The sequence below is a fragment of the Tursiops truncatus genome, chromosome 2 (assembly GCF_011762595.2).
Source record: "Tursiops truncatus isolate mTurTru1 chromosome 2, mTurTru1.mat.Y, whole genome shotgun sequence".
NCBI classification, from domain to species: domain Eukaryota; kingdom Metazoa; phylum Chordata; class Mammalia; order Artiodactyla; family Delphinidae; genus Tursiops; species Tursiops truncatus.
In genome coordinates, this window is record NC_047035.1 from 156,402,000 (window position 1) to 156,420,390 (window position 18,391).

General features: G+C 35.2%; 1 protein-coding gene across 7 annotated transcripts in view; it reads right to left on the bottom strand.

Annotated features, from left to right (window-relative positions):
- Nucleotides 1–18,391, bottom strand: part of UPF2 (UPF2 regulator of nonsense mediated mRNA decay) — a 211,066-nt gene that overhangs the window by 137,419 nt on the left and 55,256 nt on the right. For 6 of the 7 annotated variants that reach the window (XR_012330375.1, XM_073801544.1, XM_073801542.1 and 3 more), the window contains exons 10-16: nt 18,257–18,370; nt 16,056–16,172; nt 11,481–11,666; nt 9,155–9,358; nt 8,164–8,439; nt 5,587–5,770; nt 183–322 (exon numbers count right to left, since the gene is read on the bottom strand). Coding sequence is in view for 6 of the 7 variants with exons in the window: in XM_073801544.1 (XP_073657645.1) it covers nt 183–322; nt 5,587–5,770; nt 8,164–8,439; nt 9,155–9,358; nt 11,481–11,666; nt 16,056–16,172; nt 18,257–18,370 (1,221 nt within the window). In the remaining variant the exon portion in view is untranslated. The remainder of the gene's footprint in view (nt 1–182; nt 323–5,586; nt 5,771–8,163; nt 8,440–9,154; nt 9,359–11,480; nt 11,667–16,055; nt 16,173–18,256; nt 18,371–18,391) is intronic. The other variant, XM_073801546.1, reaches the window with a different exon arrangement.

Here is an 18,391-nt window from a genome sequence, read left to right on the forward strand (position 1 = left end):
CTTGTAAAAAAAAAACCTCTTAATTAATCCAGCAGTTTTATAATAGACATATACTACTAGTTACATGTACTCTAATAAAACTAAAGAGGAGATCTTATTTTATACATTAAAGAAAATATTGGCTCATATAATCAAAATACTCTTACAAATGTACCTATTTTGCTATAAATAAAAGTCATCACCTCTTCCTCTGGCTCATTCACTTCACTTTCATTTCCAGATTGTTCCTCTGTTTCAGCTCCTCCTTCTTCTTCTTCTTCATCCTCTTCAAGATTTTCTCCTTCTGTCATAGAATCTTTTGAGTCTTTGTCATTTACTAGGCCTTGAAGTGAGGAAAAAGTAGAAAAAGACATAAAAAAAAAAAGATAAAGGCAAGTTTTCGACAGTGAGTATTACACCACTTAAAGTATGTATTAAGATAATTCAATAGCCATGTTCTCAGAATAAAATAAGAACAGAATTTAAAACTATTTTGAGAACCATTTAAAAAACTTAATTAGATCTTTATTTCAACAAAGGAGCACTGATACATTTCTTAACCACTAGCCAAAAAAAAAAATTTTTTTTTCCCTTTCTCAGAGCTTCAAACTGTTTATCTCAGTCTCAGATGAACAAAGGCAAACAGCAGCAGCACATAAGGTGCAGCTTCAGCCACATACAATGCAACCTTGGTCACACTTTTTATCAAATGGTATTTCAAGAATCTCTAAAAACTCAATGATATAATAAAATTACATCGCTTTAATGGAGAAGTCACATTTGACTATCAATTTGAATGTCTGCAAATTAAGACTGAGGGAAAGAGGCAAAGCTATATGGTGACATATCTAACAGCTGTGTCACCAAAGAGCTTGTTTTTTTCTTCAGTAACAGTGTGTTCCTCCAAAGGGAATTCCCTGGCTTGAATCTCCTTCCTCCTCCTCATGTTCATCCACATTTTGCTGCCTAGTCAATTCTTTTTTATTGTCATTTGAGTTCCAAACTACTCTCTACTTTCAAGATGCACATACCATGGTCTCATCTGATCCGACTTTTCCCCACGCTCCCTAGTCCTAAACAAGCCTTTTCCTGTAGTTGTGGTAGACTCTTCTGTGTCACAAAGTACACTACCTTGCGTTCGTGATCATCAAATTGCTTCTCCATAGAGAATATCGTTCAATATGCACTTTCAAATCCTATACATTCTTCAAATTCAGTCTAAGTTTCACTTCCTGCATAAACTCACTGAGTACTACTTTTCCTCCTACTTACTCTAAAGCACTTGGAGAATTGATCACAGCACTTTACATTTAAAGATACACCATGAAATGGTTTTTCTAATGATTTCAATACATGTTACATCAGATTATAAGAGCCTTGAGAACAAAAAACTTTTTTTATATATTCAAAACTCATTAGAGGCCATATATTGATAAATACACAGTAGGTGTTTAGTAAATACTTGTTTATTCACAGAATCTTAGACAATTAGAGCAGACAGAAACTTTAGTGACGATGTGATTTAACCCTTTCATTTTATGAGGTATACTGAAGCCCAGAAAGTTTGAATAACTAACACAACCAACAAAAACAAAAAATTACTCCAGCGTCTTAAGTCTAACCAATTAAGAACTGACAAAAACACAGATGTACAGAGTGATGAAAGTAGGTACATTCAAGTTTGGAAATTAAAAAAAAAAAAAAATTGAGAAAAGATGGATAAAGCTCAGAGAGATCTGTTTTAAAAGAAAAATAATACTGAGGGAAAAAACTGCTATCTCAGATTGAGATACCATTAACTTACTATTTTATTTATTTATTTATTTATTTATTTGGAATTTCAGAAGCAATATATTGGGCTTTTATGTTATCAAACGCAAAAAATTAAAAGTCAGGACTATATAAATCTAAGCACTCTCAATAAAAATATCACAGTGCTGATAAACTCACATGGCCTAATATACCATTATACCTTTTTTATAGCCACTTTAAAATACGTGTCATGGGAAGAACTCTAATGGATAAGTAGCTTTGTTTTGATAGCCGCACATCTAATTTGTAAGGAAAATCCTACTATTTCTAACATATTTTCATTTGCATTGCAAGTTAGTTTCAAAAGCAGTTTATAAATATATTTTGCATTTGCTAAGCTGTATAATAAACCGTTCAGTTGCTGACCTCTAGGACACTGTCAATCTAAAATAAACAATGCAGATAAAAATGTACAAAGGACATACGGTTAACAAAACGTAAAATCTAGACAGTAAAATATTTAAAATGTGGGTCAGAATTAAGTGTACTTGGGGACCAAAATCAAATACTGTTCTCTTGAATTTGAGCTGCTTGGTGCCTCAGTTTTCCTGCTCATAACAGACAGAGTAATAATTGTGATACTCCCTTTCAAATGGTTTTCATTTGTATTTCTCTGCTCACTAGACATGCTGAGCATTTTCCCCACATACTTAATATGTCAGAAAGAGCACAGTCTTTGAATTCTGGCTCGATTGTTAACCTAGTATTTTGATTTGGGCTTTACATAACTCACTTGTCAAATATGAACAACATTACCTTCCACTTTAATTTTGGCAAACTGGAAGTACTCAATAAAAATACCAACTCTTCCCTGCCCTCCCTCATTTGATTATGTTATGTTCATCTATCTGTTGTGTATCAATTTGCCTGTGTTCTTTATGTAAGTGATAATAACCTGGCACAGAAACTATTTTCACTTCAATCTTAGTTATTTCTTTCATCGTACAAAAGTTTTAAACACCCAAATCTGCCAACATATGTGTGCTTTCTTGCATCATTTTAAAATTTAGGAAAATTACCACCTCTCCAAATATCTGATGATCAGATCTATTTTTAACTTTTAGAAAATAAATATTTAACTCCTCAATCCATCTGGAGTTTGATGACATAAGATGTGGCTTTATATCAATTTCCCCCCTAAATGCTCACCTGTTGTTCTTATCCTATTTTTAAGATTCCTATTTCGTCATACACTAAATTGTTTTGTATTTAATTGGGGCAGCTTCTGGGCTTTTATTTTATTCTACTGATTTTATTTTTAATTTATGAAATACACTCTTCTGTTTTATAAGTAATTTATTCATATGACTTTTCTTCTTTCACTTTTATTCTTCCCATTTCTGTTCCTTTTATAATATTATAATATAATCTAGAACTTCCAAACCAGAATTAAATTACATTGCCTATTACCATTTTGGTTTTGTTCTTAAAGTGTGTCTTACTAGAGAATGGACTTGAGGAAATGGGGAGGGGGAAGGGTAAGCTACGACAAAGTGAGAGAGTGGCATGGACATATATACACTACCAAACGTAAAATAGATAGCTAGTGGGAAGCAGCCACATAGCACAGGGAGATCAACTCCGTGCTTTGTGACCACCTAGAGGGGTGGGATAGGGAGGGTGGGAGGGAGGGAGATGCAAGAGGGAAGAGATACGGCAACATATGTATATGTATAACTGATTCACTTTGTTATAAAGCAGAAACTAACACACCATTGTAAAGCAATTATACTCCAATGAAGATGTCAAAAAAAAAAAAAGTGTGTCTTAGAGCCAATAATTCTTTCTATCCTGAGAAAACCAAGATACACACAAAAGCAACATAATAATGTTATTTATAGGGGTGCAAGATTAGAAATAATGTGTCAAACAACAGAATTAACACATTCATACAAAGGAAAATAGCCAGTTTTGTAAAAAATTAAATATTTAGAAAAGTATTTCATGTCAGGAAGAAATTTCATAATATATTAGAAAAAAATTTCAGTTATAAAACTGCAAACACGTGAATAAATATTTTTTAAATAGAAGAACATATATCAAAATGTTAACACATGATTCTTCGTGCATATGAAATATCAGTGATTTCTGTCTTCTTGGCATTTTTCAAAATTTCTGCCATGAACACTACATTACTTTTAATAATATTAAAATGGTTTTTAAAATATAAGAAAGTGCTAACTATTAAGTTAGCATTGGGTAGCTATAAGATTGAAATGATAATGAATTTGCAAGTGCTTGAAAACAAAAAGCTACCAAAAGATGCTATGTTATCTCATGGTTTACCAACAAGAAACAGATTTAATATAGATTTATTCATGTATATCTTCTCTATGATATTTAGACTCTAAAACAGAAGGAAAATGGGACGACTTGGGAGCATATTGATTCTAGTTGCCACCATCCTTAGAGTTGCACTGGCAAATGGTGACCTATTTTTTTCCTTTCCATATTCTAAACAAGGACAGACTCCTCAAAAGAAGCCCGAAGTCCTTTAATTTAACTCTTTGCTCGATAAAGGATAAAGCATACTGCTTTCTTTACTGCTACCAAACTGGGTATCCAACTAGTATTTCCTCATGCCCACTATACAGAGAGAGCCACTCATGAAAGTCTTTGGGAAACAAGGCTAAGACTATTTCAAAGCATATAAAGTAAATGAAATAAGTACGTAGATAAATAAACACTCTACTTGAAACGATCATTTTATACAATTAGAAATGTGAAAAGGAAAAGAAAGTAGATAACTTGGGACAAAGTTCAAAGAACAAAAAGAATCACATACGCCTTTATGGGTTGAGAATTAGGAAAAGTGAATAGTTGCATAATCAGTAGCATCTTTCAAATAATGCTCAAATAGATAACAGCAATCGAATTCTCCAAAACAGGATTTACCTTAGAGAAAGAAACCCTATTAATATGCTGGATGTAATATGAAAAAATAGTCTTAAAGGAAAAGGATCACCAATGCCTTTGCCATGAAAAGTGGTTTTTCAGATATGCAACATAGTAAATGTATACAATTAGTATAACTGGTCAAGGTAAGGGTCTCCTAATAAATAATCTCCTAATAAAATACTAGCTTCATAGGCTGAAACTATATGGCACTTTGAAATGACTACAATACAACATGCTAAGAACTATCAGCAAGCATACCAGACTGGTAAGGCCCCACCCTGTTCCAGTTATTTCCACTGGCAAGGCTGGTCGGCTCCTACAGTCCTTTAGGGGAGCCATTCAAATGCTACCTCTTCTTCCAGAACAATCGCAGAAGAATACTGAGAAAGTAAAGTGACCAATCCTCCTGTAGCACGTTTCTCACATGTTCTCTAGTCTTTAGAAACAGAGACAACTCCCCCAGTGACTAGGATCTAAAATTTGGTAGGATAGTTTCAAACTTCTAACTGGCACTCCCCTTATATAGTGTCAAGCCTGCACTGTCTTAGGAAATAGTGTTATTGAAAATATATACTGTATATGAGATGCTTTAATCAAAAGTAGGTTTTAAATTAGCAACCAAAAATTCTAAAATTAAGAGAGGCTGACAGGATTATATTTTTTCCATCATTATTATTTGCTTCAAGTTTTACATGACTGTTTTCCTCCAATTTGGGAATATTTAATGAAATCAAGAAATAAGTCAGCCAGGTCTTACCTAACACTATTATGTAACACTCAACATCAAAAAACAGAAAGTATACAAAAGTAAACGCTAACTGAAAACATTAGAAAGCAAATTCTAGAAACGATCTGCCAAATACCATCTTTATTTTCTCTCTGTAATTAATTGCTTACCTAGTTTTATTAAGAATTCTCGTTCCAAGTCGTGTACCTGCCTGATGGATTCTTCCAGAGAATTACAGAGTTTGATCTTTGGTCTTAGCAGTTCTAGTGTGTCACTGATCATGTAATCTATGTCAATGGGAAATGGATGGTCTTTTGTCCAAACCTCCAAACTTTTCTTCCACCAAACATAACGCTGATAACAAATGAAAAATAAATTTAGCTATAAGAAATTAATAACAAAATATTTAAAATAATCTGTATCGTGACATCACCTAGTTATAACAACTAAAGAGTTGTACAAGACACCTACCATTTTTATTAATGGTCAACAGCAATGATCCTAGCACATTTATTTCCCTCCATGTATATAGTTCCTAAGCCATCTGGTGACTTTAATTTAAATATATTTTTTATTGTAACTGTCATAATCTTTTTTTAAAGGCAAGGAAAAATTATAAATAAATAAAACAGCAAATAAATTTTCAGGTACTGAAACCAGGCAGAAACTCCACTCCCAAATCCCAAATAGGGCTTAAATATTTAATTTTACAAAAACAACCAAATTCAAGGCAACGGTTTTGATAAATTATAATTATTTTCTCTATACTACCTGCTTTGATTTTTTTTAAAGAGTCAAAGTATCTGAAGATAGGGTTTTTGAATATATAAAAATCAGTAATCAACAAGCATTTATTGAACATCTACTGTGTATATGGCACCATTTAGATATTTTCCCTCGTCTCCTGGCTTGGCTCCTTCATTCTATTTTGTACTTGTAATTCTCAAGTTTAACTAAAAAGCACAACCCATGAATTTACTTGTATATAAACAGGTGTTCCTCTGGGTGTTTAATCTTCCTGTCCAGTTTCTTCTAGGTCTTCGCTACTCAAAGTGTGGGAACTCAGAGCTTATTAGACATACAGAATCTGAGACGTCCCCTACCCTAGGCCAACTGAATCACAGTGTGCATCTTAACAATATAGCCAGGTGATGTGTGTACACACTGAAGTTTAGAAGCACTGCTGCAAGTGAGCCTTTCTATCTGCCTTCCAATATGTAACTGGACACTGTGTTACAGGCAGCACACACTGGCTGCATCTCCCAGGCCTCACTCACTTCTTACTCCCGTGCCCTAAGTATATCCCTGCTACACATTCCTGCTATTAATCAATGTGGAAAATACTTTTGTCTCTTTCTACTCCTGAATATTTCTGAGTGGCTCTTTTCTCTCTGCCAGTGATGTTAGAGTGAGTGCAAATAGTAACACTCTTCTGAAAGGGATCCTGCTTTGGACACTGATAGTGATCACTGATATTCTGCAGCAAAACTTTGGTTTTAAATACAGGCAGTCTCCAACTTAAGGCATTTCTTACATGGAACAGAGAATCTGAGTCTCAAATCTTCAACACACCTTCCCCATTTTTGGCTCATCAATTCAGAAAACAAGAGAGTAACAAGTTACCCTCTAATGCAAAGATAAAGTAATAGGAGAAAGTTACAAACAGCTCTTCCCCAAGAGTAGTTACCCCCACTTAACATCAGCTACTATGTGGATGTATTTTTGACACCTCAAATTTGTAGTTTTAAATTTATTTTCTTTGTCAATGGGTAAACAAAAACAACATAACAGATTAGATAGAAAGGAATGATCAAATAGAACTGAATGGTACCATTGGTACTTTATTTCAGTAACGTCTGGAGAATTCGATAGTGAGTTATTCCCCCTAATCAGTACTTATAACATTGTATTTGATGGGAAATAATGATTAGGTTCCAGACAACCAAGCTACAGCTAACTTCTGGAACATGAACTGTATAGAAGCTGCAGAACTGTCTCTGTATTTGTATCTGAATTTAATTTATACTGTACTTGCTCTAAATCACCAGTTTACATAAGTAACTTAAGATATGGAAAGCACAACCCAAGAGTTTAGCAATGAATGAACAAATATTTCTTTCAATGTTAATGATGGGTTTTTTTTAAAATTTAGAAACAAGAATTTTAGATATAAAACCAGAACACAGATGAGTGAGAATATTATCAAATGCATAAATATTACAAGTAATTTGATTCATGAATTACGTACCAAATACAAAATAATCCATACTACACCAAATTTATAAACTTATTAAACTTACTAAACCAAACTTATTAAACTTACTAAACCAAATTTATAAAAGCACCAAAATAATTCCCAAAATTAATGATCAATCATCAATTATAAAACTTAAAATGTAATCAGAATATTTATGATAGAATTCATCATATATATATATTTTTAAAATTTTTCTTTCTTTTTTTTGGCCATGCCGTGTGGCATGCAGGATCTTAGTTCCCTGACCAGGGATCGAACCTGTGCCCCCTGCAGGAAGCACAGAGTCTTAACCACTGGACCGCGAGGGAAATCCCCATCATGTTATTTTAAAACGTCTAAAGCTAAGCATACTTGCAAGAAGAATAAATCTCACCTAACTATGAATATATCTTATACATCATATATGAATGCTACAGGGTTTCTTCTCTAATATTTTTATAACACAAGCAATGCATTAAATGATGCCAACTGCTTATTTCAATTTATGTACCTGAAAATACACAAGGAAGCAATCGAGTTTTCGTTTACTAGAACCTCTGTCAAAGTACTGGCCACAGGTATCCAAAATAGTGCACACTAGTCTAATCCTGAAAAGGTGCTCGGGAGGGTCCAGTGAACTTGGAGAGCCATCAGGGTTAACACCAAATGAAGTAAAAGAATAAAGAGTTCTAAAAATAACAGCAGATTCCACCATTCGGTAATTATAAAGTTCCCCTAAGAACTTGGCACTGCTGATACGTCTCTGATTAAATTTAGGTTGATTAACCTAAAGGGGGAAGAAAAAAAAAAGCAGATTTCCATTAAAGAATAGCAATGTGTTTGAGAAGAGGTAAAATTCCCCTATGTCACTTGACAACATCACTCACTGAACAGAGAATAAATAATGGGTTCTTTTCTAATCGGTAGTCACTTCTGGGTGTCCTTTATCTCTCTCTAAGAAATGTCTACCTTTAAAATGTTTTAATAAAAAGAACATGTTAAGTATTAAATTTAATATTAAGCTATTGTTAAATGAATTAATAGTTTATGAAACAGTTAAAATGTAATTCTCCCTATCAGCCCTCTGTGACTTATTTTCTCTGAAATCCGTGAATTAAGGAAACAACAAGCATATAGAAAGAGGGAAATTCTTACAGAAATTCTTATCAAATGATTACCAATTCTCCTAATTAATAAATTTATGAATTCCTATAATGTGAATGCCAATAGTAACCAGGAAATAATAAAAATTTACTATACTCTTCTAAAATAAGCTTAACTGGACTTGAAGAAAAGGCAAAAAATACTTCAGCATTAGCCTGAGAGAAGACTAGGAAATCTAACACAACAGGGTTTATTAAGAAATCATTATCTTCAAAAAAGTAATAGTAAATGACACCATATGGGGAAAAGAGGGTTTTCAAATCCTTATTTTTCAATAATAGGACTTAAAGGCTGTCTAAATTGTCCACAGATTCCAATTTGCTGCAGGTCTTTGTTACCTCCATTCCTAATCGAATATCTTCTAAAACTCCATCCACAACATGGATTCCAACATCCTCCTGGTAGAGCACTAGTCCTGCTAAGAGGTTGGCTACACAATGAATGCTGTTATATTTCACATTCCAGATGTTTATCATACAACAAATCACATAGTCTTTCACTTCTTGGTCCTGCCAAGGCAACTTTCGCATCTGTCTCAAAACCTAAATGAAGAGAATTTTGTTTAAATTACTAAGATAAGCACTAAGTAGTCCAAAATACCCTATAATACAAATATTTTATTATGATTGTACAGTCACAGAACTTTTGAAACGGAAAATACTCTAGAGATTCTCTACCAGCCTCTTCAACTTTAGAGATAGGAAAAATAAGATTTTTCTAATTATTGTTAAAATTTATTCACATTTTCCCTTTATCTTTCCATAACGCCCTTAAATTTCCTAGAGTTTCCAGGACTTCAATCAAGCTAACAGTATACACTCATACTCAGGTCACTGAAAGAAATACCCAAGATTTAACAAAAATAATGTTTTCTTTTGTGCATCATTTGATGTAAATAACCTCAGACACTTCTTTTTATAAATGAAAAATTTCCAATAAGGAAATAAACCCAAGGTCAACTGGTTAAAAGATCCCTTAAGATGGAGGACACAGGACTTCCCTGGTGGTCCAGTGGTTAAGACTCTGCCTTCCAGTGCATGGGGTACAGGTTCGATCACTGGACAGGGAGCTAAGATCCCACATGCCTCGAGGCCAAAAAACCAAAACATAAAACAGAAGCAATACTGTAACAAATTCAATAAAGACTTAAAAAAAAAAATGGTCCACATCAAAAAAATCTTAAAAAAAAAAAAAAGATGGAGGACACAACATCAAGACTGACATCACACAGTTTCCTTGCATGGGAAGGGGGGATGATAGGCACTTACTCCATAAGTCTGGTCTAAGGGTTAGACAAGTTAAAGTGTGTGAAGTACGTAGGAATGTGTCTGGCGCATTACAAGCACCCCATAAAAGTTAGCTATTACTTTCAAAATCTCTACTGGTAATGAGATAATCAGCAGAGCTCTAGTCATCATCAAGTTCTTTCCATTTTTATTCTGAAAGAAAATGGATACTGTAGGCAGAATGTAAAGTAGTCCTTTCATCTCTACTCTATATCCACAATCCACCTTTCAAGCACTAAATATGTTCTCACATCAGCTTCAATGGAAATGTTAATGTCATCTCAAATGCATAAGCATTCCATACTTTACAAACTTTTAGCCAATTCTAAAACAGCTTTCAAATCCTGTTGTCTTAAACAACTACTGTCTCTGGATCCCTGAAGGTGGCTTCAATTTTCAAAGTTGCGCTCATTCGTCATCACCTTCTACCCTGCCCACCCATGACACATGTATTATTCCATGCCTCTTATCCTCCCCATAGGTTTCCTCTGTCCAGAAGTTAATTTGCTTCAATTTTTTTTCCTGAAAAGAAAAAAGTTCCATACCATGTTGTTTCAACTTGTAGAGTTGACCAAAAAATGTTTACTCAACATGTCTCACTTAAAAGTGAAGGTTCTAACAAGGTAACTACAATAATTAAGGTAACAGGTCGGTGGTTCTTAACCTTTTCTGGAAATTGACCCCTGCTGAGAATCTAAAGAAAGCTACAGACCCTCTTCCGGAAAAATACAGACAGGCCCAGAGATTCAGTATCATTAAGTTCCAGAGGATCATGGGCCTCTTAAAGCCTACTTAAGGTTAAGAACCCCTGTACTGAAAGCAAAATATTTAAAGGCAAATTCATTACAGAACATCAGAGACAAAGTAATAGTTTCAAATATACACACAGCATTAACATCAAATTTAGAAGAATTACCATTTTAATTAGAATAAGAAGTTACTAACATAAAAGGAAAATAAAACATATGTCCCATACATTATGTACCATCGTATGAATTCCTTATTATGATGACTTGTATGGAATCAATCATAATGGAACTTGGGATTTAATCCTACCTCTCCTAAACTCCACTGCTGGGACTTCAACAATTCTGCTTCAATTTCTCCATATACAAAATGTGAATAATGCAAACTACTTACATTTCCTATCTATACTTTGTGGGGCACTGAAGCCATTGATAAACAAGCTGATCTAGGAAAACTGAAATATATGTCCCTGACCTAAAACAATTTGGTGCAGGGCTAGAAGGAAAGTGCACTGCAATCAGTACTATTATCATCAGGACGAAAAAGAATTAATTTGGTTGAATGTTATATAAGCTTAGCACTACCACAAATCTCAAGTTGACTACTGTTCTATGATTTCATTAAGATTTACCTTCTCAGTGGTAACCTTGGAGAGATCCTTGTACAAAAGTTTCCGGACATATTCCTGGAGAGGAGGACGTTTCTTTTTCACTGTTTTTTCAGCTGGAGGTGGGTTGCAGTAGTAATATGCATTCTCCACCATTGTGACATATCTTGCATCGAGATGCATCGCTTGTTTCTTTCTCATCATTTGTTCCTAAAATAAAAAGTCTAGTCAAAATACTTTCATTCTAAGGTTTCTTTCTTCCCAACTAAAGTTCTACTCTCAGTGATAAGATTTCAAGATAAAGGGCTAGAAAAGGGAAAAAACAATTACTAGGTATTTCTAAGAGCATGCAAGTATACTAATTGTTATATCACTAATCATGTTTTTAGAACAAATTAGTCCATAACTGCTTGGTCTTATGCCTTGTCCAATAAAATACTCAAGAGAACTCTGCTACAAATATATCTTGACTTATAACTCTGCCAAACTATATGAACTCTACGTAAAACAAGGCTTATATACAAGTGACTGAAATTAAGGACCAACAATATAAATAAAGGGGTGAATGCCTCTGGCTGTTCCACACACAACAGCTGAGAATAACCTTATTCTGAGAGCTTGTGCCATCCAATGTTGTACTAGGTAAATCTGACATGTCTCTACAGACAAGGAAACTAAAAGCCCCCAGTTTCACAACTTGTCCAGAGCCCTCAGCATCAGCTCCAGGAGGTGATTAAAAGCAGTCAATCATCATCTACTTCAGGATCCTCAACCTCAGCACTACGGACGTTTTGGACTGGATAGTCTTTGTCTGGGTGTGTGGGGGGAGGGTGTTCTGTGCAGCAACCTTCACCTCTACCCACCAGATGCCAGTTGAGAACCAAAGACTGATCAGCTGAAGTTCTTCAAACAGTACTCCTAGTTCTAAAAACAGCACCACACTAAGTATTAAGATTACTGAATTTATTCAGCCATTTAACATTTTACTTGGCACTTACTATGTGCCAGGCACTATGCTAGGTACTGAAGTCACCAGTGAACAAGACGGACATGGCTCCTACCTTCATGAAGCCTAAGAGTTGGCGTAGGAAGACAGAATAAACAAGCCAACAAATAAACTAGCAACCTTTTAAATACTAACTGTGAATAGTGTTATGAAGGAAAATAACAAGGCCCTAAGATGGAGAGTAATGAGAGCCCACTTTAGTCAGGGTGGGCTAGGGATGGCCTCTCTGCAAAAGTGACATTTGAGTTGTGCTCTGAAGGACGACAAAAGGTTGAGAAGAGACACAGAGAGAGCACCTGAGGCAGACGCAACAGCAAGACGAGAGGCAATGAGGAGAGAAGGATCAGTTACAGGAACTACAGGAAGGCCAGCGTGGCGCCAGCATGGAATGGCGTGAGATCAGTTCTAAGGAGTGAGGAGAGGCTCGGTGAGACCAGATTCTGCAGACCGACCATAGTAACAATGCTGGATTTCCCCTGTAGAGGGAAAGCACTGAAGAGCTTCAAGCAGGTGTCTGGACTGGGGTGGCAGGTGGTGGCGGGTGGAAGCAAGACTTCAGGCTTTGGAAAGAAGGCTGTGTCTGCAAGCTCAGGGAGGGCAGGGGCTGCAGCATGTTCACTGATGTAAACCCAGCATCTAAAACAGTGCCTGGCCTAGCACATGGGAGGCTTGCAATTAATGTTTACTAATATACAAAGTAATGAATGAATTTTTTAAAACACATTCAAATCTTTCCCATGGTCTGCCTTTCTATACACGTAAAACCATTGTATACTGGGGGAAATTCTGCTCTTTCATAAGTTCAATTATGGGTATACCAAGTTTCACAATTGTTTCTCTTGTCTATGAATCTGCTAAAGTATACACGTTGTAGCCTAGCTCCTCTCCTGACATCTATTTTATAATTTGTAAATGCTTATTAAATGTTGACTCTTCCAGACAGAGAGAACAGTTCCATGTTTAACAGAGCTAGAGATAATGACCTCACCCTGTAAGTTCTTTGAACAAAACATAACGCAACACTTAACTTTTCATTTGTACATACATAACAGTTTTAAATCAAGACTAGTTTCAACCTGTTATGTAGACCACTTTAGAACCTTCTCCCCCAACACACATACCAAACTACTTTCTTTTTTCTTTTTTGATGTGGACCAATTTTAAAGTCTTTATTGAATTTGTTACAATGTTGCTTCTGTTTTATGTTTTGGTTGTTTTTGGCCTCCAGGCATGTGGGATCTTAGCTCCCCCACCAGGGATGGAACCCACACCCCCTGCATAGGAAGGAGAAGTCTCAAGCACTGGACCACCCGAGGAAGTCCCCACACCAAACTACTTTTAACATCAGCCAAGAATAATTTTAAATGCAAACCAGTTAAAAGGTTATGTGTGTTCCCAAACAAATACGGGTACATTTTAGATCATCCCGCAAGCATTTGCGCTTCAAACCAAACCCTCCTCCTCCTCCCTCCTCCTCCTCCCTCATCTCTGTGACTGGCACCATCACCCGCTCAGATGCTCATGCTGGAATACGGGGTCTTATCTGAGGGCGCTTTCCCTTCCTCGTCCCTAGTATCTCACCATCACATCTCATCAGTTCTGCTTCCTAAAATTCTTCATACAGCCAATTATTATTCCCCACTCCCCCATCCTTACCATTTCTTCATTGTTTTTCCCGTAGGTTTTGAAAACAGCCGTTTCACTGTTCTGTCTACCTCTGGCCTCAGCCACCTCAGGTATCTCCTCCACACCGACCTTCCTAAAACCATAAATCTGATCATACCTATCCTCCCTGCTTAACATCCTTCAATAGCTACTCTCTACCACAGGGGGAAAACCCTCGTTCCTTAGCACAGTGCTCATACTCGGGGCTGTGCCTACGTCTCCAGTCTTACCTGCAGCCTCTTGACTCAGTGTATCTCTCTTCTCTGCCTTTGAGACTCAGGTGAGTCTCTAAAATAAACACCATTTTTTCCAGGAAACCTTTCCTGACATACCAAGACTAGATTAAGCGCCTCTTCTATCTATACACATAATACCCTATGCTAACCCACAGTATTATATTGCATCCCCCTCCCTGTGTTCCAACCGTCCATCTGTCTGGGTTATTAGACTACAAATTCCATGAGGGCAGGAACTATCTTTTTCACTTTTATATCCCAAGGGTCTGACAGAAGAGTCAGACTCAATAAACACTGGGAAGCTGTTAGGGAAGATCTCTCCTGACTCATTCAGTCTGGTTTAAGTACTCCCTCCATGAGCCCATAAAATCCTCTGCATACCTCTCTCTGTTAAAGCACTTAAAATGCTACACTGGAATTAGCACTAGATATGGACCACTTTGAGGATGGCAACTATGTTTCATTTCTTTGTACTAACCACCCCCAACCAGCCATAACATCCCTGCAGAACTGAGTTCAGTGCCTAACACATAGGAGGAGCCCCAAAAGCATTATATGATAAACAAGGCTCCTATCCAGAAAGCAAGACAATCAATGATAAAGGCTAGCTGCTTTCGCTACAAGAGGGAGAAAGAGCCGCTGAGCGAAGAAAACCAGTCGGGCAGGAAGAACTCTGGTTTCCATCAATGGCATAAGTATCCACACCACCACAACTAGTAAACTTTCCCTAGCAAAAAGTAAACATAGAGGGTTCAATATTACAAATAAAATATAGACATTTTTAAAACCTAAGCTTTCTTGGCATCTCTATTACATTTTCATATGCAGGTCTCATTTAACCTTACCAGCTTGAGCCAAAGAGGAGGAAGATTTTTTTCTGTGTTACAATAAAAATTTGAACTTGGAATGACTATTATATGAATAAGCCTAGAGAGAATGTGGAAATAAACTCCAGGTGATGGCCTTCACATTAGTATTTTTGTTCACTAGAAATAAATTCCCATGTTTTTTTCATTTTAAATATTGCCAGAGAAATATTCAAGCTTACAACTAGATTCTAAAAAAATAACACACCTAGAGAAAAAGACACAATCAACACGTCCCTAAAAGCAACACTGATGTAATGACAGTCTATTCCTGGGGAGTCCTAAACCAGGGCTAATACTGACACCCTCCCCCACCACACTCTCTCCCTTGCAAAGGCTGCAGTCGAATGCATGGGTATTACCAATAAGCATACTAACTTAATTGCTTAATAAACTTGATGGCCATGCTGGCATCCTAATTAACTTAAGAAATATCTTCTCCCCCCATGTTAATTTTTCAAGCTTATGTTTTATGTTTTCCAATTTAAAAAATTTAAGCTTTATAATTTATGTGCTTATGGCACAGTAAAGATGTATCAAGAACATCCACAAAGAGGGCTCTAACACAATAGTATTTAGAGTACCTGCTCTTCTGCATCACTTGTAAAAAGTTATCTGGGGCTGAATTTAATCCCCCTTTACAATAGTGTGAACTCACTGGCAGTCAAATGAGAAAAATCCCTACAGCTCTCCAGGAACGGCTGGAGTTCTAGTTTAGGTAGAAGTGTTTAAATGGCAGAGCAAGATAAAAGGCACTGGTCAAAATTTTTAACTCCTGGAGTAAATCAAGAACCTCAACCTCTTGCTAGGATCCTCAAGCCCTTACCAAAAGTACACTGGTCCTCAGGTGAGATTCTGGAGATCTGAAAAGAAATCTTCCACATGTTTCTAGTAGGGTACATGCCATTTCAATATGGTGATGGGAAAAGTCTGATAGAAGCATCTGTAAAAATAATAATGATGAAAAACCACAAAGACAACAATTCAATCCTATTAGAGAAAGAAAACATTATACACCTAATGTGTGCAACAAGTTTTAAAATGTCACTGTAAAAAGAAGAAAAGCTAAACACAATATTGTAAATCAACTAAAAAAAAATAACCTAGTCTACTTTAGATGCCAAGCTTCATCACTGGGTATCTTTGTGTTAGGCCATAAAATTTTATCTAAAAACTTCAGGATATTTAATGTCATTCCTTTTAGATAGATATATGAAAACTAATCTATCAAAGCCCATTTTATATTTATCAGGAGATGCTATATATTTAAGCAAATGCCACATACATAGCTAATATTTTCTAAATAGCTTTTTGGTTTTGGTTTATATGACATTTACCTTTAAACTTCTTACAACAAAAGCCTTACTGTATGAAATTTACAAACACATTACCACATTTTACTATTTATCCCCCCAATATTTTTCTGTGCATATTTTCTAAGCCAAAAAAGATTTACACATATCATTCAATAATTTGGTTTTTTTGGGCTAACATGAGTATTTTTCCACATCTTTATTATCCTTCTATGGCATGATTTAAAGGGTACATAGTACTTATAATATGAACTATACTAAAACTTAACTGATTCTTATTTATGGGACATCCAAATTGTTTACAATTTTTTGCTACTATAAACAATGGTGTGACAAACATTCTTGCACATAAATTTGCGCACGTTTATGATTATTTCCTTAAAACAAATGTACAGAAATGAACCTGTGTCAAATAAATGTATATTCTTCCTATATACATCAGTAATTAATACAAAGAAATATACTAATATGTCTAAGTTGTTCATGGCATGATTCCTTTCAATGACAGCGTTGAAAAAACTTTCACAACCTCTCTTAAATGCTGTCCAAAGTTCCCCAAATGTACTTTGTAGTCTCCTGAAATGCTCCAAGTAGGTTTAGGAGACTTAACCCCTTGAATATTTACAATGATTATTAATATTTTAAATACTCTTAAGAAATCATGCAGTAAAGAAACGTGTTTAACTCAGGGTTTTCCAAATGTATTTGAACCCATGAGACCCATTTTGTGTGACATACCTAGTGATATCTCAAAGAAATTAACTTGATTAAAAATTTGTTATTGTTAGTAATGACCAATTCCAAATGTAGAAGAATTATTTCATCTATGCTGCATCAGCTTTACCACACATAACTAGTTAGTTACTAATGAATTTCTACCTTAATTCTATTGTGGACAAAAAAACATAATCTGAATAATTTCAATTTTTTTGAACTTGCTGAGACTTTCTTTTTGGTTGATTTTGGTAAATCATCCATGTGCATTTGAAGAGATTATAAATTCTGATCCTGTTGGGTATAGTGTCAATTAGATTAAGGTTGTTCAATCCTGAATATACTTACTAATGTTGTCTGCCTATGCTTTCAGGTACTAAAAGGTGTTTTCAAGTCTCTCACTGTAATTGTGGATTTATTTCTCTTTCCTTGTCGATTTTTTGCTTTATGTATTCTAAAAATACAGTACTGGATGCATACTGATTCAGGAAGGTAACACACTTTCCTATTAAAAGGACCTCATCATCATTATGAACTATGCTTCTTTATTTCTAATAATGCTTCATGCCTTAAAGCCTACTTTGTCTGATAATAATAAAACCAGGTGCTTTTATTTATTTATTTATTTTTAGTGCTTCCATGGTATATTTCCCCCATCTTTTTATTTTAGGCTTCCTGGTGTTAATATTTAAGGGTATCTTCCTTGCAGTCAGCATATAATGTTGTTTTAATCAAGTCTTATATTCTTAAGGCTTTTACTTAATGTACTTTGTCCTTCTACATTTCATGTAATTACTGTTATAGTTCTATTTGTGTCTACCATCTTATTATTTGTTCTCTATTTTGCTCATCTGTTTATTGTTCCTTTTTACTCCTCTTTTGTCTTCCTATAGATTAATCAAATATTTCTTAATTACATCATTTCCCAGCACTTACAAACTGAAGCATTAAAACTTTAGATGTGTCTATTAAAAAATATTTCAAATGATTCACTACTAACCTTCAAACAATGCAGTGTATCATTTTTTGTGAACATCTTAAACTTAGTGAGTTCTCCAATAAAACGAACAGTTTTGTTCTTTGTTTCAATATTGATCTGGTCCTTTTTTCGTACCTACAAATTAAGAGAAGAGAC